The sequence below is a fragment of the Melospiza georgiana genome, chromosome 1 (assembly GCF_028018845.1).
Source record: "Melospiza georgiana isolate bMelGeo1 chromosome 1, bMelGeo1.pri, whole genome shotgun sequence".
NCBI classification, from domain to species: Eukaryota; Metazoa; Chordata; class Aves; order Passeriformes; family Passerellidae; genus Melospiza; species Melospiza georgiana.
The window spans coordinates 123,013,993-123,031,200 of NC_080430.1; the positions used below are offsets into that span (position 1 = coordinate 123,013,993).

The window sequence follows — 17,208 nt, forward strand, 5'->3', positions numbered from 1 at the left end:
TCACTAGTGTAGGGATACTCTTCCTCTGCCTTCACTCAATGACTTCTCTGGTTCAGGGGCATTCATTGACTTTTCACATTTATACTTGGTTTAAACCTCAACTTTATTCTTTCTTGGATAATACAGTTCTCTCCCCAAATTCTTGCTTATCCTACAAAAAAGCTATACTTGTTCATGTGTCAGAAGCAGTGCCAGCTGCAATATGACTTCCCCTGACCCTGATGAAGAGCACATACTCTTCCCTGCACTACAATCAGTGATAAGGGACATGGTACAAAGGACTTTTCATGTCTTGTGCAATGATGCAGAGTAAACAATGGTATGATTCTGTATATGATATTCTCATGAATTAAGTTTAGCACCCTGGTATCTGAAATAAGCCATCACCAGATGAAGAAAAGACTGTTCATAAGGAAATAATCAGTATTTTTGGAACAGAATAAAATACTCGATAGATAATCATCAAAAAGCTTTCAGATTATGCTATCTGTAGTCACATTGAATAAAGCCTTCTTATAATGTGGTACATAAAGTACAGGGAAAAATTTTCTAGTAAGGCTGTAAGAAGGAAAAATTAGAACTGGATCTAATCCTGATTTCACAATTTTGTACATTAAAATGGACAAGAATTTAAGAGGTATGAGGAATACTCAAACACAAAAATTACTCCCTAGAACTGGCAGGTTCTCAACAGGCCCTGAAATATGGCCCATTACAAATCTACTGACATAAAAAAAGAAAAAATTAGAGAATTTACAAAACCAAATAACTACTTCAATAACAAGACTGAAAAATGTAAACATTATAATAATAAGAAATTATGGTTTTATACCCCACTCAGTGTAAAAGGCTATTTATATACTAGAATATCTTCAAATTTCATTCTCTCAGTAGGAACTCACAAAAGGTCAGTCAGACAATTGAATAGGCAAATAGTATGGCCATTACGTTCTCAGCAATTGTCTACACACAATTTTGGCTTGAAATACCAGGCTGCAATCATTACTTACTTAACACAGCTATCTGTGGTATTTCTAAGTCACCAGCTACTGCAATATTCAGACATGAAAAAATGTTCTGTCATTACACAATGTCTTTCAGTCAAAAGATCTCGTCTACATGACCTTAAACAAACTGATGTTATATAAAGCTGCTCATTAAAATACAAGCTTTGTTTAACCTTGAAATAACCATGGTACTGAGGTATATACTATTTAGTTCTTCATAAAATCAGGTCTTGATATCCCTAATTTTGCTGGACTATTTTCTATATGACCAAAACAGAAATTGCAGTATTGCAGGACTTAAATTGTATGCATTTCTAAATTGTATACATTTGGCATTTAAAGAACATGAGGTAAGTCTTTTGAATTCACCTCAGCTTCACTCCTGCTTGAATGCATAAGATTTTGGTTAAAAAAAAAGACATAGTGTTTGCAGTGGGGAATTTCTACAGGATATTCTATGATATATTCCAATAGACAGATGAAACATCTACACTGTAAGTGTTACATGATAATTCCTGCATCATAATTTTCCAGCAATATGTCCATGTAATACATACCCAAAGATTAAGATTGAGCTGGTTCAGGAAAAAAGCAAGCAAAATACAGAAGGAAGGTCAGTATTCTTAGCAGTAAAGAGGATCAGCAAATTTGGAGCAGGAGCAAATCAAGCTAGTGTGCTGGCAGATCAAGGTGCTTGTAACAGCTGCTAGAAAGTGATATTTGTGGAGGTAAAGCAATTTAGGAAAGTGCCTGAGTGCAACTGGAGGCAACCTGTGCAGGCAAGACCATTCATTAAGAGATTAGGAGGGGAATGAGAATGGTGGTGATGAAAACAAAGGCCTGACCCACATGGAGAAGAGAAGAAATAATGAGCAGATCTACTAGACAAGGACAGAGGGGTTGCTGAAGCTAAGAAGGCCAAGGGGGCCATCAACAAGCACAGCAAATGTGTGAGTGAGGAGGAAATCAGAGGAGAAAGCTGTGTTTGATGTTGAAAGGGCACAAAGGAAAGAGTGGAGAATTAAGTTTTAGCTCTGTCAGCAACTAAGTTTCACTTCAGGAGATTCACTTTTTCAAGGACATGATTATCCTAGACTAAGGGTGAGGTACATGGTGGGTTCCAGGTTGGAGGGAGGGGTGTTGGAAAAGGAGAAAAGACTCCAGAAAAGTGAAAATATTTAGAGTAACACCGTACTGAGGTGAATGATGTGATACTGCTCCATTTTCTCACCTGAAGACAGAATACCAAATGCAGATACTTAGCATAATTACATAATTAAATTTGAATTGGAGAGTTAACATCAAAAAAGAGCTCTGCATTTCTGCTTCATGTGCAGATTTTTCCAAAGCAACAGACTAGCAACCTTGAATAAATGCAGTTCATATCAGCCTTTTAGGAGACCGATAAAAACAAAAGGATGCATTATCTGAAATCATCTCTACCCATAGAGCTGGCTGTCTCCTGCCATGGTGTCTGCTTCCTCTTTATACATTTCATACATCAAAATCTTGATGGCTAAGCAGTCTCCCAGACAGGTGACTTGAGCTTCTTCTTGTCTTGAGGGCACCCAAACCACAGATCTCATAGCCCAAGTCTGTATTTCTCACATATGCACAATCTGTGCTACTCAAGAACCAGGCAGCAGGTTTCTCACTACTCTTTCTTTTTAACCTGTATCTAAAATATGCAGAATATCTGGAAACCAGCCAGAGAACACCTGAATACACATCTGCACTTTCATTCACAAGAGTTTCAATCAACAGGCAAACTCCAGTCATGATTACTTTAGATCACTCCTTCCCTGTGAACTTCCTATATTTTAATAGCGTTTGATTGTTCCTTTTTTGGCTGCAAATCATGTTAGATAGACATCTCCAAAAGGCAGCTGCCATTATCCAGATTACTCTGCACTCCATGAATACTCTCCTTCTGCTGAAGACGGAAACTAAGTCTCCAGTGCTCTGGGCACATGCTTAAAACACTAGGCTCTTTATAAACACACATTGCACTCTAAACTCAGCACAGAAATCATCATCTCTGAAGATGCAAACCTTGCAGAACTGTAAGCACTTAATTAAGCATCTCTAAAGGGGAAATGTGGGAAATAGAGAAGGACCACTTGCAGTCATTGTCTTATGCTCCAGAGTTGAGCCCAAATCCTACTCACACATAAAAATGCTAATTTGGCTCTTGTCCCTAGTTCTCAAAACAGCAAAGAAAAAATAACACTCTCTTCCCTGTTTTGTTAATATGTTTTTTAATATTAGGTGGTTTAGAAGTTTTTTCAACTATCAAATAAATGTAAGCTGCATTTAACTGGTATTACACTGGATAAAATTATTTTCATTGTTAGAGGAAACTGAAAAATAACACATCAGTTATTAATAATGCCAAATGCAGCATGGATTTCCTAGTTTCAGTAAATTAGGAAAGAAATAAAATTGAACAAATCTCCTCTGCTTCTAAATTTAATTTTCCAGTATCTTCAGTTAGAAAGAAAATTTAATTAGAAAATTAGCAAATCAACTCTGTAGTTACAGAGTCAAGGTATTATTTAAACATAACCAGCTGTGATAAGAGCTAGAACAGGCTATGAGATATAAAGTGAAGACAAATGGCTCAGCTGAAGGAACTGCTCCATTGATGGTATAAGGCTCACCTGACAATTTGTTAGCTAAAAATATCCCCACAAAACAGAACAAAAATATCAAAATGAACAGATGGAAAACTATTGTTCTGTGGCCTTTCACTGAGTAAGTGGTGTTGTCAATCCCTTTACTGTGGTTTCTAGTCAGAATGGCAAATAATCAGCAAACATTTAGTGATGTATCAATGTAACTCCTAGCAAAAGTGCATTACAATTGACAAAGTTGAGTAAATTTGGAAGCAATTCAAAAGCCAAGTCCAATGCAACAGCAGTACTTAGTAAGTAAAAATGCACACAATCCACTATAAATCACCTTTGAAATATATCCAAAAGAATTACATATTTCAGCAAAATATAACACACAAACATTCCAATGAAAAATGCCCAAATTACAACACAAAAAATTTATTCCAAAACTGTAGACTTCTGTTCCTGCTATGGAAACACAGGGGTGTTAAATTATCTACTGGAAGTCTTCACCAAAATCCCCAGTTGAAAAACAAACAATTAGAGGACTAGATAAAAAAATATCTTTCTGAAGCTGCTGAGGACCAGAACTACAAAGTTCAAATAAATTTTGTTTCCTTCAGAGTGAAGATGTATTAGTATGCAAAATTTATGTTGCATTTATCTTCTCCAAAAAGCTGGTGAAGAAACTTTTAAGTAAGTATCTGAATGTAAATCTTTTTGTATTTTTTATATTTCTTAATTTATATTTCTTAACTTATATTGAAGTAGAGTTTTAAAAATAATAAAAAAATGTTATTTACAGAAAAATACAAAATTTTCTTATTACAGACTTAAGAAACTCTTCATAATATCTATTTGTTTTTTTCTTTTCTTTTTCTTTGTTTTTTTTTTTTTTTTTTTTTTTTTGTCACTGAGAACAATTGTATGAGATCAAGTATCTTTGTTCCTTAGGAGATCATCTGCTCCTGCTGCTCATTTACCATCTGAAATCATAATCATCTGTTGGTGACAATCTAATCATCTTCCCAGTAACTAATTGTGATGTCACAAACAAATGGTTATGATTTCAGGTGGTGAACAAACAGCAGGAGCAGATGTACTCCAAAGAACAAAGACTGTAAAGTCATGCACCAATCCCTAGTAATAAAATGTTAGGCAAGAAAAACAAAGAGTTTGTCCTTTACAGAGAGGTAGGATTGCTCTGTGTTTTTTTTAAATTAGCAGATTTTCAGTACTTTGTGACTCCCAGAATTGTTAGAAATAGGTTAAGGAAACCTATACAATGGAAACCTCAAATTGGAAAACCTGTAAAAACAGTTATGGTCATTTTTTTCCTTCTTTGAATTATAATATCTATAAACACAGTAACATTTTACTTTTATTTTTATACTGTTTTTAATAGCTTATCTACAGTTTCTCCTAGAACATATCTTGTATGGTGTTTGTTATTACCCTATCCAGAAATACAAAACAAAAATATGTTCCCATGAAAATGCACTTGCAATAGAATTGTTTATTTGTTGCATGTTTTGTTTCTGTTGATAACTACTTAAATCAAGAGAGATAAATGAGATTCTGTTTACAGTAAACATCTTCTATATGGGCTGCAAATACGTCTGGTCTGTTCACAATTTATCAAAGTCTCTTCCAGAAGCATAAGGGAAAAAACCTCAATGTTCTTGCCATTTCACATGTGAAGAATATCAAAGATATCCCAAACCAAGAAACCAATAGCTTTGTGTTTCATCTTTCTTTGAAATTGTGAAATGAAGAAGACAGGTAAAGAAGTAAACCTGTGGGAAGAAGCTTTGCCAGTGAGTTGGAGGAACAGAAGTGAGGTTTGCCACATGGATAATGCAAGAGTAACATGATAGAGGGCAGCAGGAGAATTTAATATTCAAGAATATTTAATAGTCAATACTGAATATATATTGAGCTAGTAATTAGGAGGATACAAACTGTAGAGTATTTCTCAGCAAAAACAAACTACGTTGTAAGAGAACCATGAAATCTGTTCTTCAACTGTACTAAAATATAGAACTGTTATGATTTTTGTTTTCTGTTGTACTGAAGTATACAAATTCCCTTTACTATTTCAGTTTTATTTGATTCAGATGGAAACACAGGACATTATGCGCACAAAGAAAGACTATCTGTCTGCAAAAGGAAACTGATGCACAATAGCCTGGCCTAGCAAGACACAATTGTTTTCCTGGAATAAAATGACTGGAAATATGAATAAAAGCTGCCCAATGGTAGATGTAGTAATCTCAGAGCCTCAGATTTTGAAGATCACTGAAAGTTACGTTTATGGTAACAAGAAATGCAAACTGTACATTTCTCTTTTAAGAGGGATACAAAAGGGAGGAAGCTGCTCCATTTGCCCTCTTTAAAGCTTCCTAACTTTAAAAAATTGCTTTAAAAACTTAAAGAGTAAATTCACCTTCCAAAAAGTGCTGTTTTTAAAAATAAACTAGTATACTCACACCTGAGAGGATGTGACATTTTTAATCTCAAATTGTGGAACTTGTTTGGAACTGCCTTTTAAAAACCCTGCACTTCACAGGTGCATGAGAGATCATTCATAGAAGTGATTTCTTTTATTCAAAACACCCTGGCAGTGTTCAGAGTCAGGCTGGATAAGTACTTGAGCAATCTGGTCTAGTGGATGGTGTCCCTGCACATGGCAGGGGTGGTTGGGACTAGATAATCTTTAAGATTCATTCCAACCCTCTAACTTTCTATTATACACTGAAATCACCTGTTTATTATTAATGTTGCCTCTAGATTGGAACCCTCAAAAAAGGGGGTTAAGAGACTAAGAACAGTGGTCTCTGAATAAATGCTCTATGTCTATTGGCAGGCTCCATCTCTTTCAACTTCCAATTTACTTGTAGATCAGAAGAATGGAAATGAAGGCATCAAGCATTACTAAAGTGTCCCAGAATGAAAAACTTTTTCTGTACTGTGGCTCTGGTGGCTGCAAAAAGGTCTGTGAGCAGATCTGTGAAAAATAAGTTATTTGGTACAAGTTTAAAATATAATTTCTGTTGATCTTGTCTCCTGTTGAATGAGTTTGCCTTTGTGTTCTCCTTCTAGATTTGGATTTAAAGGTATAACTGTCAAAGTTGTCTTGAGCAGCCTAAGAGATTGTTTTTTCTTGTTGGATTAACAGAAAATCATGTTTTCATCTATAAGTATCTCTGCTACAAGATACTGAAAGGACAGGAGAAAAAATAGAGGTCTTATGCTGCTGTCTCAAACTCTAAGATGCTAACATTTGAAGATATTTCACAGATCTTGTCCTTAGAGATTTTGACAATACAAATACAAATCATCTAAAAGTATTGATGGGGGTTGATGACAGGGCTGTAAGGAAGCCATTAATGGGAAGACTTAGATCCTGTAGAATCCTTCCTTTCAGGGAAACACAATGGCATGTGCTCCATCCAAGACCACTTTAAACACTAGCAAAGTGTTGTGTAAGTTGAAGCAAAAATTATTCCTCAGGTCTCTGGGTCCCTCTGTGGTGAGTGGGAAGACCATATAAATAATGGAACACTACTGAAACTCCTTAAAACCTGCTTTTATGAGCATGTCTTTCAGATGTATATAGGCAAAAAATAGAAGGTAGCTCATGTGTGTGTCCTTATCTCTACAATCCTTAGTTGAGGGAGATAATGTTTGGGACCCTTAAGAAGTTCAAAACTACACACAATTCTAGAGAAAAATCCAGGGCTCAAGAAAAAGTGAAAAAGTACTATTTATATTATCTTTACCACTTTAAACAGCAAAAATCTAGTTATAAACTCACGAAGTTCTGTCCTATTCTTTACCTGTTGCAGTGAAACCAAATTCAGTCTTGACCAACAAGGTTTCTTTGGTTTTTGTGTCTTATAGACAAAGCTCAAGGAAGAGAGGAACTACCAGTAGCAGAACCTCATCAGAGTCAGGGATGTTGTGAGAAAAGCTAGAAATGAGCCCATTTAAATCACAAAAATCTCAGAATTGCAGATTGGGTCAGGCTGGGAGGGACCACAGTTGGGTCATCTGGTCAAATCCCTCTGCTCAAACAGGGTCATCCCAGAGGACACGGCACAGGATTGTGTCCACATGGTTCTTGAATATCTCCAGTAAAGGAGACTCCATAACCTCTTTGGGCAACCTGTTCCAGTGCTCATTCACCTGGACAGTGAAGTTCTTCCTCATATTCAGGTGGAATTTCCTGTGCATCCACTGCACCAAATGGGATCTGTCTCAGTGTGCTGAGTCAACCAGCTTGCATCATATATGAGGCCACTCTCTGTTCTCCTCAAAAAGTCCTGGAGATCAGAAGAAATCTCCAGTGCCTAGAGAAATGCATTGTACTCAAAAAAGGCAGGCTGGTCAGCCTCAGTCTGGTCCCTAGGAAAATCATGCAATCCTCTTAAAGCCATTTCTGGGCACAGAGTGTGATTGTCTTTCATGATAAAATGACTGGTTTTATGAATGGAGAGCAGTGGATGTCATTTACCTTGGCTTCAGCAAGGATTTTGATACCGTGTCTCCCTTGTCTCTAAGCTGTGATTCTAGAGTCTAGGTAGATAAATTCCTAGATAATGGAAATCTGTTGGGACCCAACACCTGCCTTCCAATATCTAAGAAGAAGTTGTCAGAAAAGATGGAGCCAAGGACATTGCTGAGGTATATAGCAGAAGAACAGGAGATGACAGCCATAAACAAACAGGAGATATTCTGACAAGAATAAAAGGGAAAAAAATCAATGTGAAGACAGTTAAGCACTGGAACAGGCTGCTCAGAGAAGCTATGGAACCTTCATCACTGGAGAACTGTCAAAAGTCATAGGCAACCTTATCTCAACTCTGCACTGACTGTGCTTTGAGCAAGCAGTTTTGGTGACCTCCAAAAATCCCTTATAAACTGAAGGATTCAATGATTCAATTAATAGATTAAAATTTCCTTTTTTCTGCACTCATTCCTACCTACACCCACACACAGGACACTCAGGGGTTAATTCATCTAATTGCAACAAAACCCCTAAAATATTTACAAAAAGCATTTCAATTGCCTTGGATAATCCAAATCATACAAAGAGAAATAAGTTTCAATATAAATTTAGAAAGCAATACTTACTATTACTTGTTGGCTCAGGAAACCCAACATTTTGGCCATTCCAACTTTTGTTTTCTCCAAGCTGAAACAGGTAGAAAAAGATAAGTAAGTAAAGAGCAAACTGCTCCCTAAACAGAACACTCCTGTTTATAAATTTAGTTGAAATACACTAAAAAGGATGAGTTGAGACTGCCACATCTGTTCACAAAACTTTGCTAACTCATCTTAATTTTTGCCTAAAACAGGTTATTTGAGTAACGTACCCTTCATGAGTAAACATTAACAACTATTGCCTAACACTGAAATATAAATGTTTCCCCAAGGATTAGGTTCAACTCAATGTGTTACCAAATCAGACTTAAATAAAATTAAATGTTTTAAGCAGCTCTCAGCTGAAGACATAAACAGTCAACAGAGAAATTACATTCTAAAACAAGAAGATCCCAATTACCGCCTATAAAGGAATGTGTAAACAATATAAAGTACTTTGGGTGTAATTTAAAAATATTTACTAACAAGTAAATTTTAAATAGATTTAGTCACTGAAGTGGAAGTAAAAAATATTGCAATTTTCAATTATTTTAATATACTTTTGAGGAAGCTAACTGTCCTCAAATTAATTTTACTATGTATAATACTGGGTATTACTCTGACATGGAAAAGGAGAACAATTAACACAGAGGTTCAAAACTAAGCCAGTACTGAGGTTTACGCAGTAAATAAGATGGCAGTGTTCTAGGTGTACATATAAAACTGAATAAAAAAGTCAGAGCTTCCTCATTACTTAGGAGCTATTGACAACCAGCTCTGTGAATGTGAAATGAATGATCCTTTTCAGATTTCACTGGGATTTTCTATGCAAACAGAAAACCTCACAGCAAAGCAGGCAATATGCCAGAACAAAGTTGTAATCCTTTGCTCTCGAAGATGGGGTTGGAAAGTGAAAGAGATGAGAAGGAAAATCAACCAGCTGAAATCTGCCTCTGCATCTCAAGAGGTTGCATTAAGGCTGTTTAGATTACTACCATGTCATAATGCAGACCACTAGATTATACATTTTACTTGGAAAAGAGTATTAGAGAGCACACCATGAAAAGCAGGTATTTCGATGATTGTTTCCCTGCTTTCCATCATCATGTTCATCCCAAAGAGCCTTGGCAATGTGCAGTGAAAATGGGAGATATTTGATGGAAAAGAAGGACAGGCATCACAGTCAGCTTTCAAACTGGTCACCTACATCCATACACTTTAATTTCATATAATTTGTTTTATCCATATTATGAAGCAGGTAATATGTATATTTTAAAATATGGGTGACAACAGTTCTACATATGAGTAAGCAATATGAAATCTATAAATATGTTTGTATTTACTGCTGTTAACAACAGCATGGTTTTGTCAGGAAATCATCCTGAGCATCTGTAACATGATGGCAGCACAAGCACACTGTTACAATAAGACAAGATTTCCAACTTTCCTTATTCTTCTCTTTTTTATTGTTTATTAACTTGATCATAACAGAGAATTAAACAACAATTCCTCTATGAGTAAGTGATCCTTAGTACTGCTGCCTCACATGAATGCAATCTACCTTGGTTTTCTTCTCTCTAAGAGAAGACAAGTAGAAACAAAAAGCTGGAAACATGAAAAAATTACTGCAACTCTCCATTCTCATCCATACAGCTGAAATTCTGACAACTGCAAAATGTCTCCCAGCATACCTCCAGATTGCTTTCCTCAAGGCTCTGCAAAACCATTACTGATTTCTTTCAGGAATCAGTTTAATCCAGAAAAGAGCAGAGCCTTTACTTTTTTACATTATCTGATTACTTGTGCTGCCATCAGCACTACACATTGCTCTTATAATGCTCTTAGGTCTCCATTAAAACAATAAATACAGTCACTTTTTAAGTACCCGGGTTAAGGAAAAAAAACCCGCTGGATTTGGTTTTGCTTATTTTTAAGAGAGGAAGAATGCAAGGACTTGAGGAAAAGGGAGCACAAGGGAAAAAAGAATTGCCTTTTTTAACATCATCGAAAAATATACAGGTGAAAATTACCTATTTAAATGCCAACCTGCTGCATCAGCTAATCTACACTGGGACTAATTTTGGATTCAAACAGTGAAACAAGTATTTTCTAATGATATGTCCTTATTGTGCAATTTATATGCAAGGAATTTTGCAATACTCAAATTGATAGAGATCTAAGGGCTTTTTTCCCTCTTCTCCACCAGAGTTTAGTTTGAGAGTTAAAATTCCTAGAGCTACACAAACTAACTTTGTGCATCTCTAGATATGTCCAGACATATATACAGAAGATAAAACCAGACGCTCTAGACATTTCACATCCTTAAACCCCAACAAAGCTTTAAAATTTTGTTATGATTCTGCCACTACATAAAAATTGAGTACTTCACAGTTTTTGGGTACAGTAACGTTTGTTCATTGTATTCAGAATAACATTAGGCCATTGTACACTAGTCTACCAATCCTGAAATGTCTACATCTTCAAGTATGCAATTAAGCCTGATTTTCTAAAGACAATGCACTTATAAGCAGTAGCTTAATAAATGTAGTGAAACAAAGCAACAGCATCCCTTTTTAGGCACTCAATTTTTTGGTAAGGATTTCAATGTAACCACAATTTCCACTATGTAGAGCTGTGCTAAGAAACTATGTTGTGGGCTGAATTTTTTCAGGCTTTATCTCTGAAAAATACTGTAAAATTAGTTCAGCCAATTTAAAATCCTAGAATGACAACCTATGTTTTCATATTAGAATAAAAAAAAATTGATTTTTCTGTTTTGACTTGTTTTTTATTAAAGCCATTTGATAAAATTGGCAGTGAAGAAAAAGTTGATAGTTTTATACCCTAGAGAGTATATTCTACAGCAGAAATGTCTCAGCATTCTGGTGAAAATGAATTATCATTTGACTCAGTCAGAAACTTTAAATGGCCCTGTCTGCACAGTGTGCTCTCACTAGGAACATCATCCCGCTTCCAAGGACTCTGTTTAGAGTATTTCACACTTATCTATGACTAAGACATATAGTGAAGAAGATAGTGAAGGTGAGTGTGAACAGCACACATATTGCTGCTACTCTCAAAGGACAGTGAAACTGAAGAAGGTGGGGTCAAGTAACCAGTATGGTATTTCTTTTTTCCTGGTTAGAAATATAGAACGTATAGAACACAGTAGCTTCATATTTACATACACATACATGTGTACACATATACTATATTCAGATTTATTATGTAGTCCTAGAAAAGCCCAACAGAACATTCTGTTGGCTACCTAGTGCAGCCACAGTAAATATATAAGTAATTATCAAAATATATACATGCAGTGAGCCTGTATATGACAGGAGCTGTTTAGGATCCACAGCTTAGTTAAATACCTTATCAAGTATCTTTTCAGTAAACAAAAGGCAAAACTTTAACAGCCAATTTTGGTTACAAAAGCCCTAATCAATAAATTCAAGACAGGAGAGGAGTGCTAAGTTACAGATAGCTAATATGGAAATACATACTTGCAACACATATGATTTTAAAATGCAATTCCTTCTTCATTAAAAAAAGTGACACACATTTTCTTTATCAGTCATCAAATGTGAAAAGGCCATTATTTTTCTGTAATGCTGTTAGTGCACATGCAATGGGAAGATAAACATTAATTACTACTTCATATATGAAAATTACTAACGTTGTTCCTTTGGGCTCTCATGAATGCCCAAAATGGAATAAAAGCAAGAGGTACATTCATCCTGACTTGCAAGCAGAAATAGGTGCATGGATCACATGAACACTTTTGCACACACACTATTGTATGGAACTCTGTTCCTCATTACTCTCACAGGAGCAGAGGCTGCACTTAATACTAAGGGTAGCTGTTGAGCTGTAGCTAAACAAAGGCTAATCTGTGACAAGCAACTCCCTAAAACAGGGTGTGCACAAGCTTAAGCTTCCAGTTTTATTAAGTGATTAGCTGATACAGTTTAAAAACCTAGACAAGGATAATTGTGGGCATCACAACAATTGGTTCTCACCTTTTCTGTCTGGTCTTGAAGAGGAGTAGAGGCTTTGTATCCCAGCTGTAGCAACATTGCTTCTGCTGCATTTCTTTTAGCTATTTTCTTGTTTGGGCCTGTTCCAGTAGTAATGTCATTGCCTACTTTTACCTTAAAAAGAAAAAATTTATCATAATAATGACAAATGCAAGACTCCTTAATATCATCATATAATACTCTTGCTGATCTATCAACAGCTGTCAGCTCTTTTGAGGAAGATGCAATCTTGAAAAAGATACAGCAGTGCAAAAGGGGACCACAGTATTCACTTAGAAGGGCTTGTTTAGATTTTCAGATCACCAAACCCATACCCAAGAGCTACATTTTTCTGCATCTCAGTGCACACACAGTTGCCTCTCTCTTCCACCAGCCTCTGTGTCGCCCCCATTCTTCCTCTCCCCCTCTCTGTTAACACTGGAATTGCCCCAGGATGTGAACTTCCTCCTTCTTGTGGGAAGGAGTGCTGCCTGCAGCAGCTCCCCAGCATCATCAGGACTGTATGCAGAACAATGGACAGGCAAGCAGACTTGAGATTTAACGAGAGTGGCTTCTAAAGAAGGAAGAAAATCATATTTGCCTTCCTCCCACTTTGTTGCACTGCAAGGAACGAGGGGCTGGGACTGCTTATACCTGACAAGCTTTGAGCCAAACAGTCCTTGCAAAGAAGGCTCCTCAGTGCACCTGTGGTCTGTACAGTACAAAGGGTTTCTGACAAACATGATGCCTTTCATAACACTAGGAGAAATTAAAACCCCAAAATAAGGACAAACTGTAGGTAATGGATATCCACAAAATGTGTGGCTCCAACTTAATCCTTGGCTTTGGTACCATTCTTAAAAGTCTTGGTGCTGTATGTGTCTGGTTTGTGACATGAGCACTCTCACTGCTCCTCATTCATAGCTCTTTGATGGGTGTATTTTGCTCAGTCCATTAAGCCCTTCTATTTGCCAAATTGTGTCTCAAAATACTGCGCAGTTTCAAAACCACGTCAAAAAAGGAAAGCAAAATCAAATAAAAATAATAAAATCATCAAGATGGTCTGAATAACAAAAAAAAAACCAAAATCCAGAGGTCAAAGACCAGAAACAGTTTTGAAGGAGCTTTAAAAAAATGGTTTTTAAAAGGCATACAAATGCTAAATAAAGAATAAATTATATTTAGTAGTTTATGTAATTTAGTAGCTTATGCCATTCAGTAATTCTTCACTTTCTTTAATTAATAATATATGTATTTTCCTAAAAGTTTAAACTCTTATTTATTTCAATACTCCTAATTCTAAATAATAAGAAGAGAATGTAAATAAATAATAATCATGGATATCCCTTCAAAGTACATATATATACATCATTAAGCAAAAAAGATTTGTCTACCTATGCCAAAAATGTTAATAATCTTGAAATATAAACCTTATTTTCTATGCGGTTCACAATAACAATGAGAAAATAGCCAATCTGCTACAAGTTTCTATGCAATAAAATTGAGGGACTTTAATGGGACAAGACAAAAAGATAATTTATAACACAGCTCACAATAAATCAATGTGTTGCTATTTCTCAGACCTGTAAAACTGGTTTAGCTATTATTGTAACCTCTATCAAGGATTAAAGGCCTGACTACAAAGAGAAAGAGCTTTCTGAAATTAACTTTGGGAACAGAACACCAACTAATGTCATCAGAGGTTTTCCTCTGTTTATCTAGTAGCCAGGACAAGTAATTGGATCCATTTCATCACATCTAAACTTGCTCTTTGTGTGACAGATAAAAATGAACATATTATCTCTGGATATTTTACTTCCACATTCAATTAAATTAAATGAAAACATGGTTTAAGTAGTTTATACAAAGGTATTTTATTCTGATAAGGTTTTCTGCATGTCATAATGAATCCACTGAGATTTCCTGAAGGTGGGATAAATAGTAGAATAATTTTAGTGTGAAGATATTACAAAAGGGTGAAAATGGAGTTTAAAAGTATTTGTAACAAAGCAACTGCTCTGTGAAATTTCTTTAACTCTTTCTTTCACAATCTTCTTAGATACAGGAATCTTCTACATATTGACTGCTTTTACAATTCCTTTTTCATACAAACCGAAGACTTTGCCATTATTGACACTCCTCCAACAGAAAACTAAACTTCCAGCCTGTCTTTCTAATACTGTGTTACACTGTTCTGGCCTCATGCAGCAACTACCAACTATGGACAGTCCCATGGGGGTCTAAGCATGGGAAATGAGATTTTCTGTGACAGAATCACTCTTTTTCAAATACTTTCAGATCTCATAAAATGCTAGAAATCCAAGTTTATATTCAAAAAAAGATTCTGCAACACAAAAGAACACAATATTTTTTTTTCTTTCAGAGAGAGAAATAATAAATTACCAAGAAAGACCACTTAGGCCCAAGAAAATTAAGATCACTAGCTTATCTTCATAGACATGAAGGAAGGACTTAAGAGATTGAATTGAAAACATAACTAATTTTCTGGAGAAGGAGGTGCTGGAACGTCATAAATTTTGCTTGTGATCAGAAGTGACATTTTGGTGTGGTTGGTAGACAAGAAGTCAAAACATGCTGAGGTGCTGTTCTGAGTTGTTCCGGCACAAAATTACCCTTGACTGAAAACACAAGAATACAGAATCCTGTCCTGATTCTAATCTTTCTCAACCTGCTGTTGTGTTATCTAACAAAATATCACAGTTATGCCAATTTTTTGTACATGTTCTTAATTTAAATTTGAAAGAAATTTTAATGATCTACTGTTTCAGTATTAGGTCCAGTCACAGGACAGTCTAAAACATGTGGTTGGCTTTTTTTGTTGTATTTCAGAGATAACAAAGTCACAAAGAAACTGGCAAGCTGAAAAAATTTACATCACTATTTTATAAAGCCAAAATGCCCGATAATATGGAGATACTAATGTCCATATTTCAGAATACTATGTATTGCTGGAATCCTCGGATCAACACCAGCCCAATTTTATTTTTTTCCAAAAAAACAAGTAAAAGTAAATAAATCATGAACCATTAGGAATAAAGACAATAACAATCAGGTGAAATAAAAAAAGGAGTGTAAAATAACGCAAAACACATGAAAAGCCTCTAGAGGGCACATAATTCAATTGCCATTTGTTTCACTAAGAGGAAGAAGAAAGTTTAGATGGGCTTTCTGTATTTCATATGATTCCTGTATATGTGACAGCAAGACAAAAAGCTACACAGAAGGAGTTCCACTTCATGTTATGCCACCATTTTGTTTGAGTTTGAGCAAAATACTTAGCAAGGCCATTATCTCTAACATGACACAAAGGATACCTGCATAACAAATTCCCGACGGCGAGGCATTCCTCTCTCTGAAAGAAGAACATACTCCGGCTCCTTCTCCTTTTTGGCCTGCTGGATCTGAGCCAAACGACTGATGGGATTCATTCCTTGACCATATTCTGGTCCAGTCTAAACCAGGATTAAAGGAAAGAGCCATTATTTCAGTATATATATCCCTATAACTACTACACTGCTTCAATAACATTTACTAGGATTCTCTCTTTTGTAATATACCCTCGGAGAGAATAAGAAGTAACTTACTTTCCATTTTCTGATCATGAGACAAAAGACAAGAATCCTCAGGCTCAAAGCTGTGGAAAGAAATTGTCTGCCTCTGTTGCAGGTATGTGTATACCTTGCATCTGCAAGCTACAAAAACCCTCTCCTGTCTGTGGAGGTCCTCATAAGGACGGATAAAAATTAGCAGATTCATTAGTCAGTTATATCTTACTGCCCTGTTTCTAGGACCCTTCCCCCTAACCCCTTAAAATAGCTTGCCACAATGCTGGAACATGCACTACACTGAGAAGGGGTGGGATTTACACAGGGACAAAAACCATTTGCCATACATAAGAATGCTTCCTCTTCCAGCCTTCCTGCTTTCCTTCTAATCACTCCAGGCCTTCGATCCTAGTTGCAAGTTTAGTTCCAAATTTAGTTGCAAGTTGCACCTTGCAACTAAAGGTGCAGAGGGTTTACTCTTTGTGTCATATGAATTCACCCTAGAATTGTTGCTTATGATGAACCACCCATAAAGTATTTCAAATGCTTAACAGGCAATAATCCTCACAACAACATGTCCAAAAGTATGGCTGGTGGGGAAATTGATCTCATGCCAGGGAAACATAAGGACTAACAGTGGTCTGTCCAAGATTACACAGACAGAGGAAAAACTACAGTCCTTGAAAACTCTGCTCTGAAATTCTTTTAATGAATTATTGCTCACACAGCAAATGCTCTTTCAAAGCACATAGCTACGAAAGTATTTGTTGGTAGATCTTAAGAAGAAATTAAGACCCACAAAAATTTATCTGAAGTCATAAGTAACTGATTTATATGGGATAACATAAAGAATGCACTT

The 17,208-nt window shown here is 35.9% G+C and overlaps 1 protein-coding gene across 2 annotated transcripts in view; it reads right to left on the reverse strand.

The window, feature by feature from the left end:
- STAU2 (staufen double-stranded RNA binding protein 2) overlaps positions 1–17,208 on the reverse strand; it is a 168,754-nt gene that overhangs the window by 87,479 nt on the left and 64,067 nt on the right. For both annotated transcript variants that reach the window (XM_058044438.1, XM_058044359.1), the window contains exons 9-11: positions 16,119–16,256; positions 12,787–12,918; positions 8,759–8,819 (exon numbers count right to left, since the gene is read on the reverse strand). In XM_058044438.1, coding sequence (XP_057900421.1) covers positions 8,759–8,819; positions 12,787–12,918; positions 16,119–16,256 — 331 coding nt within the window. The remainder of the gene's footprint in view (positions 1–8,758; positions 8,820–12,786; positions 12,919–16,118; positions 16,257–17,208) is intronic.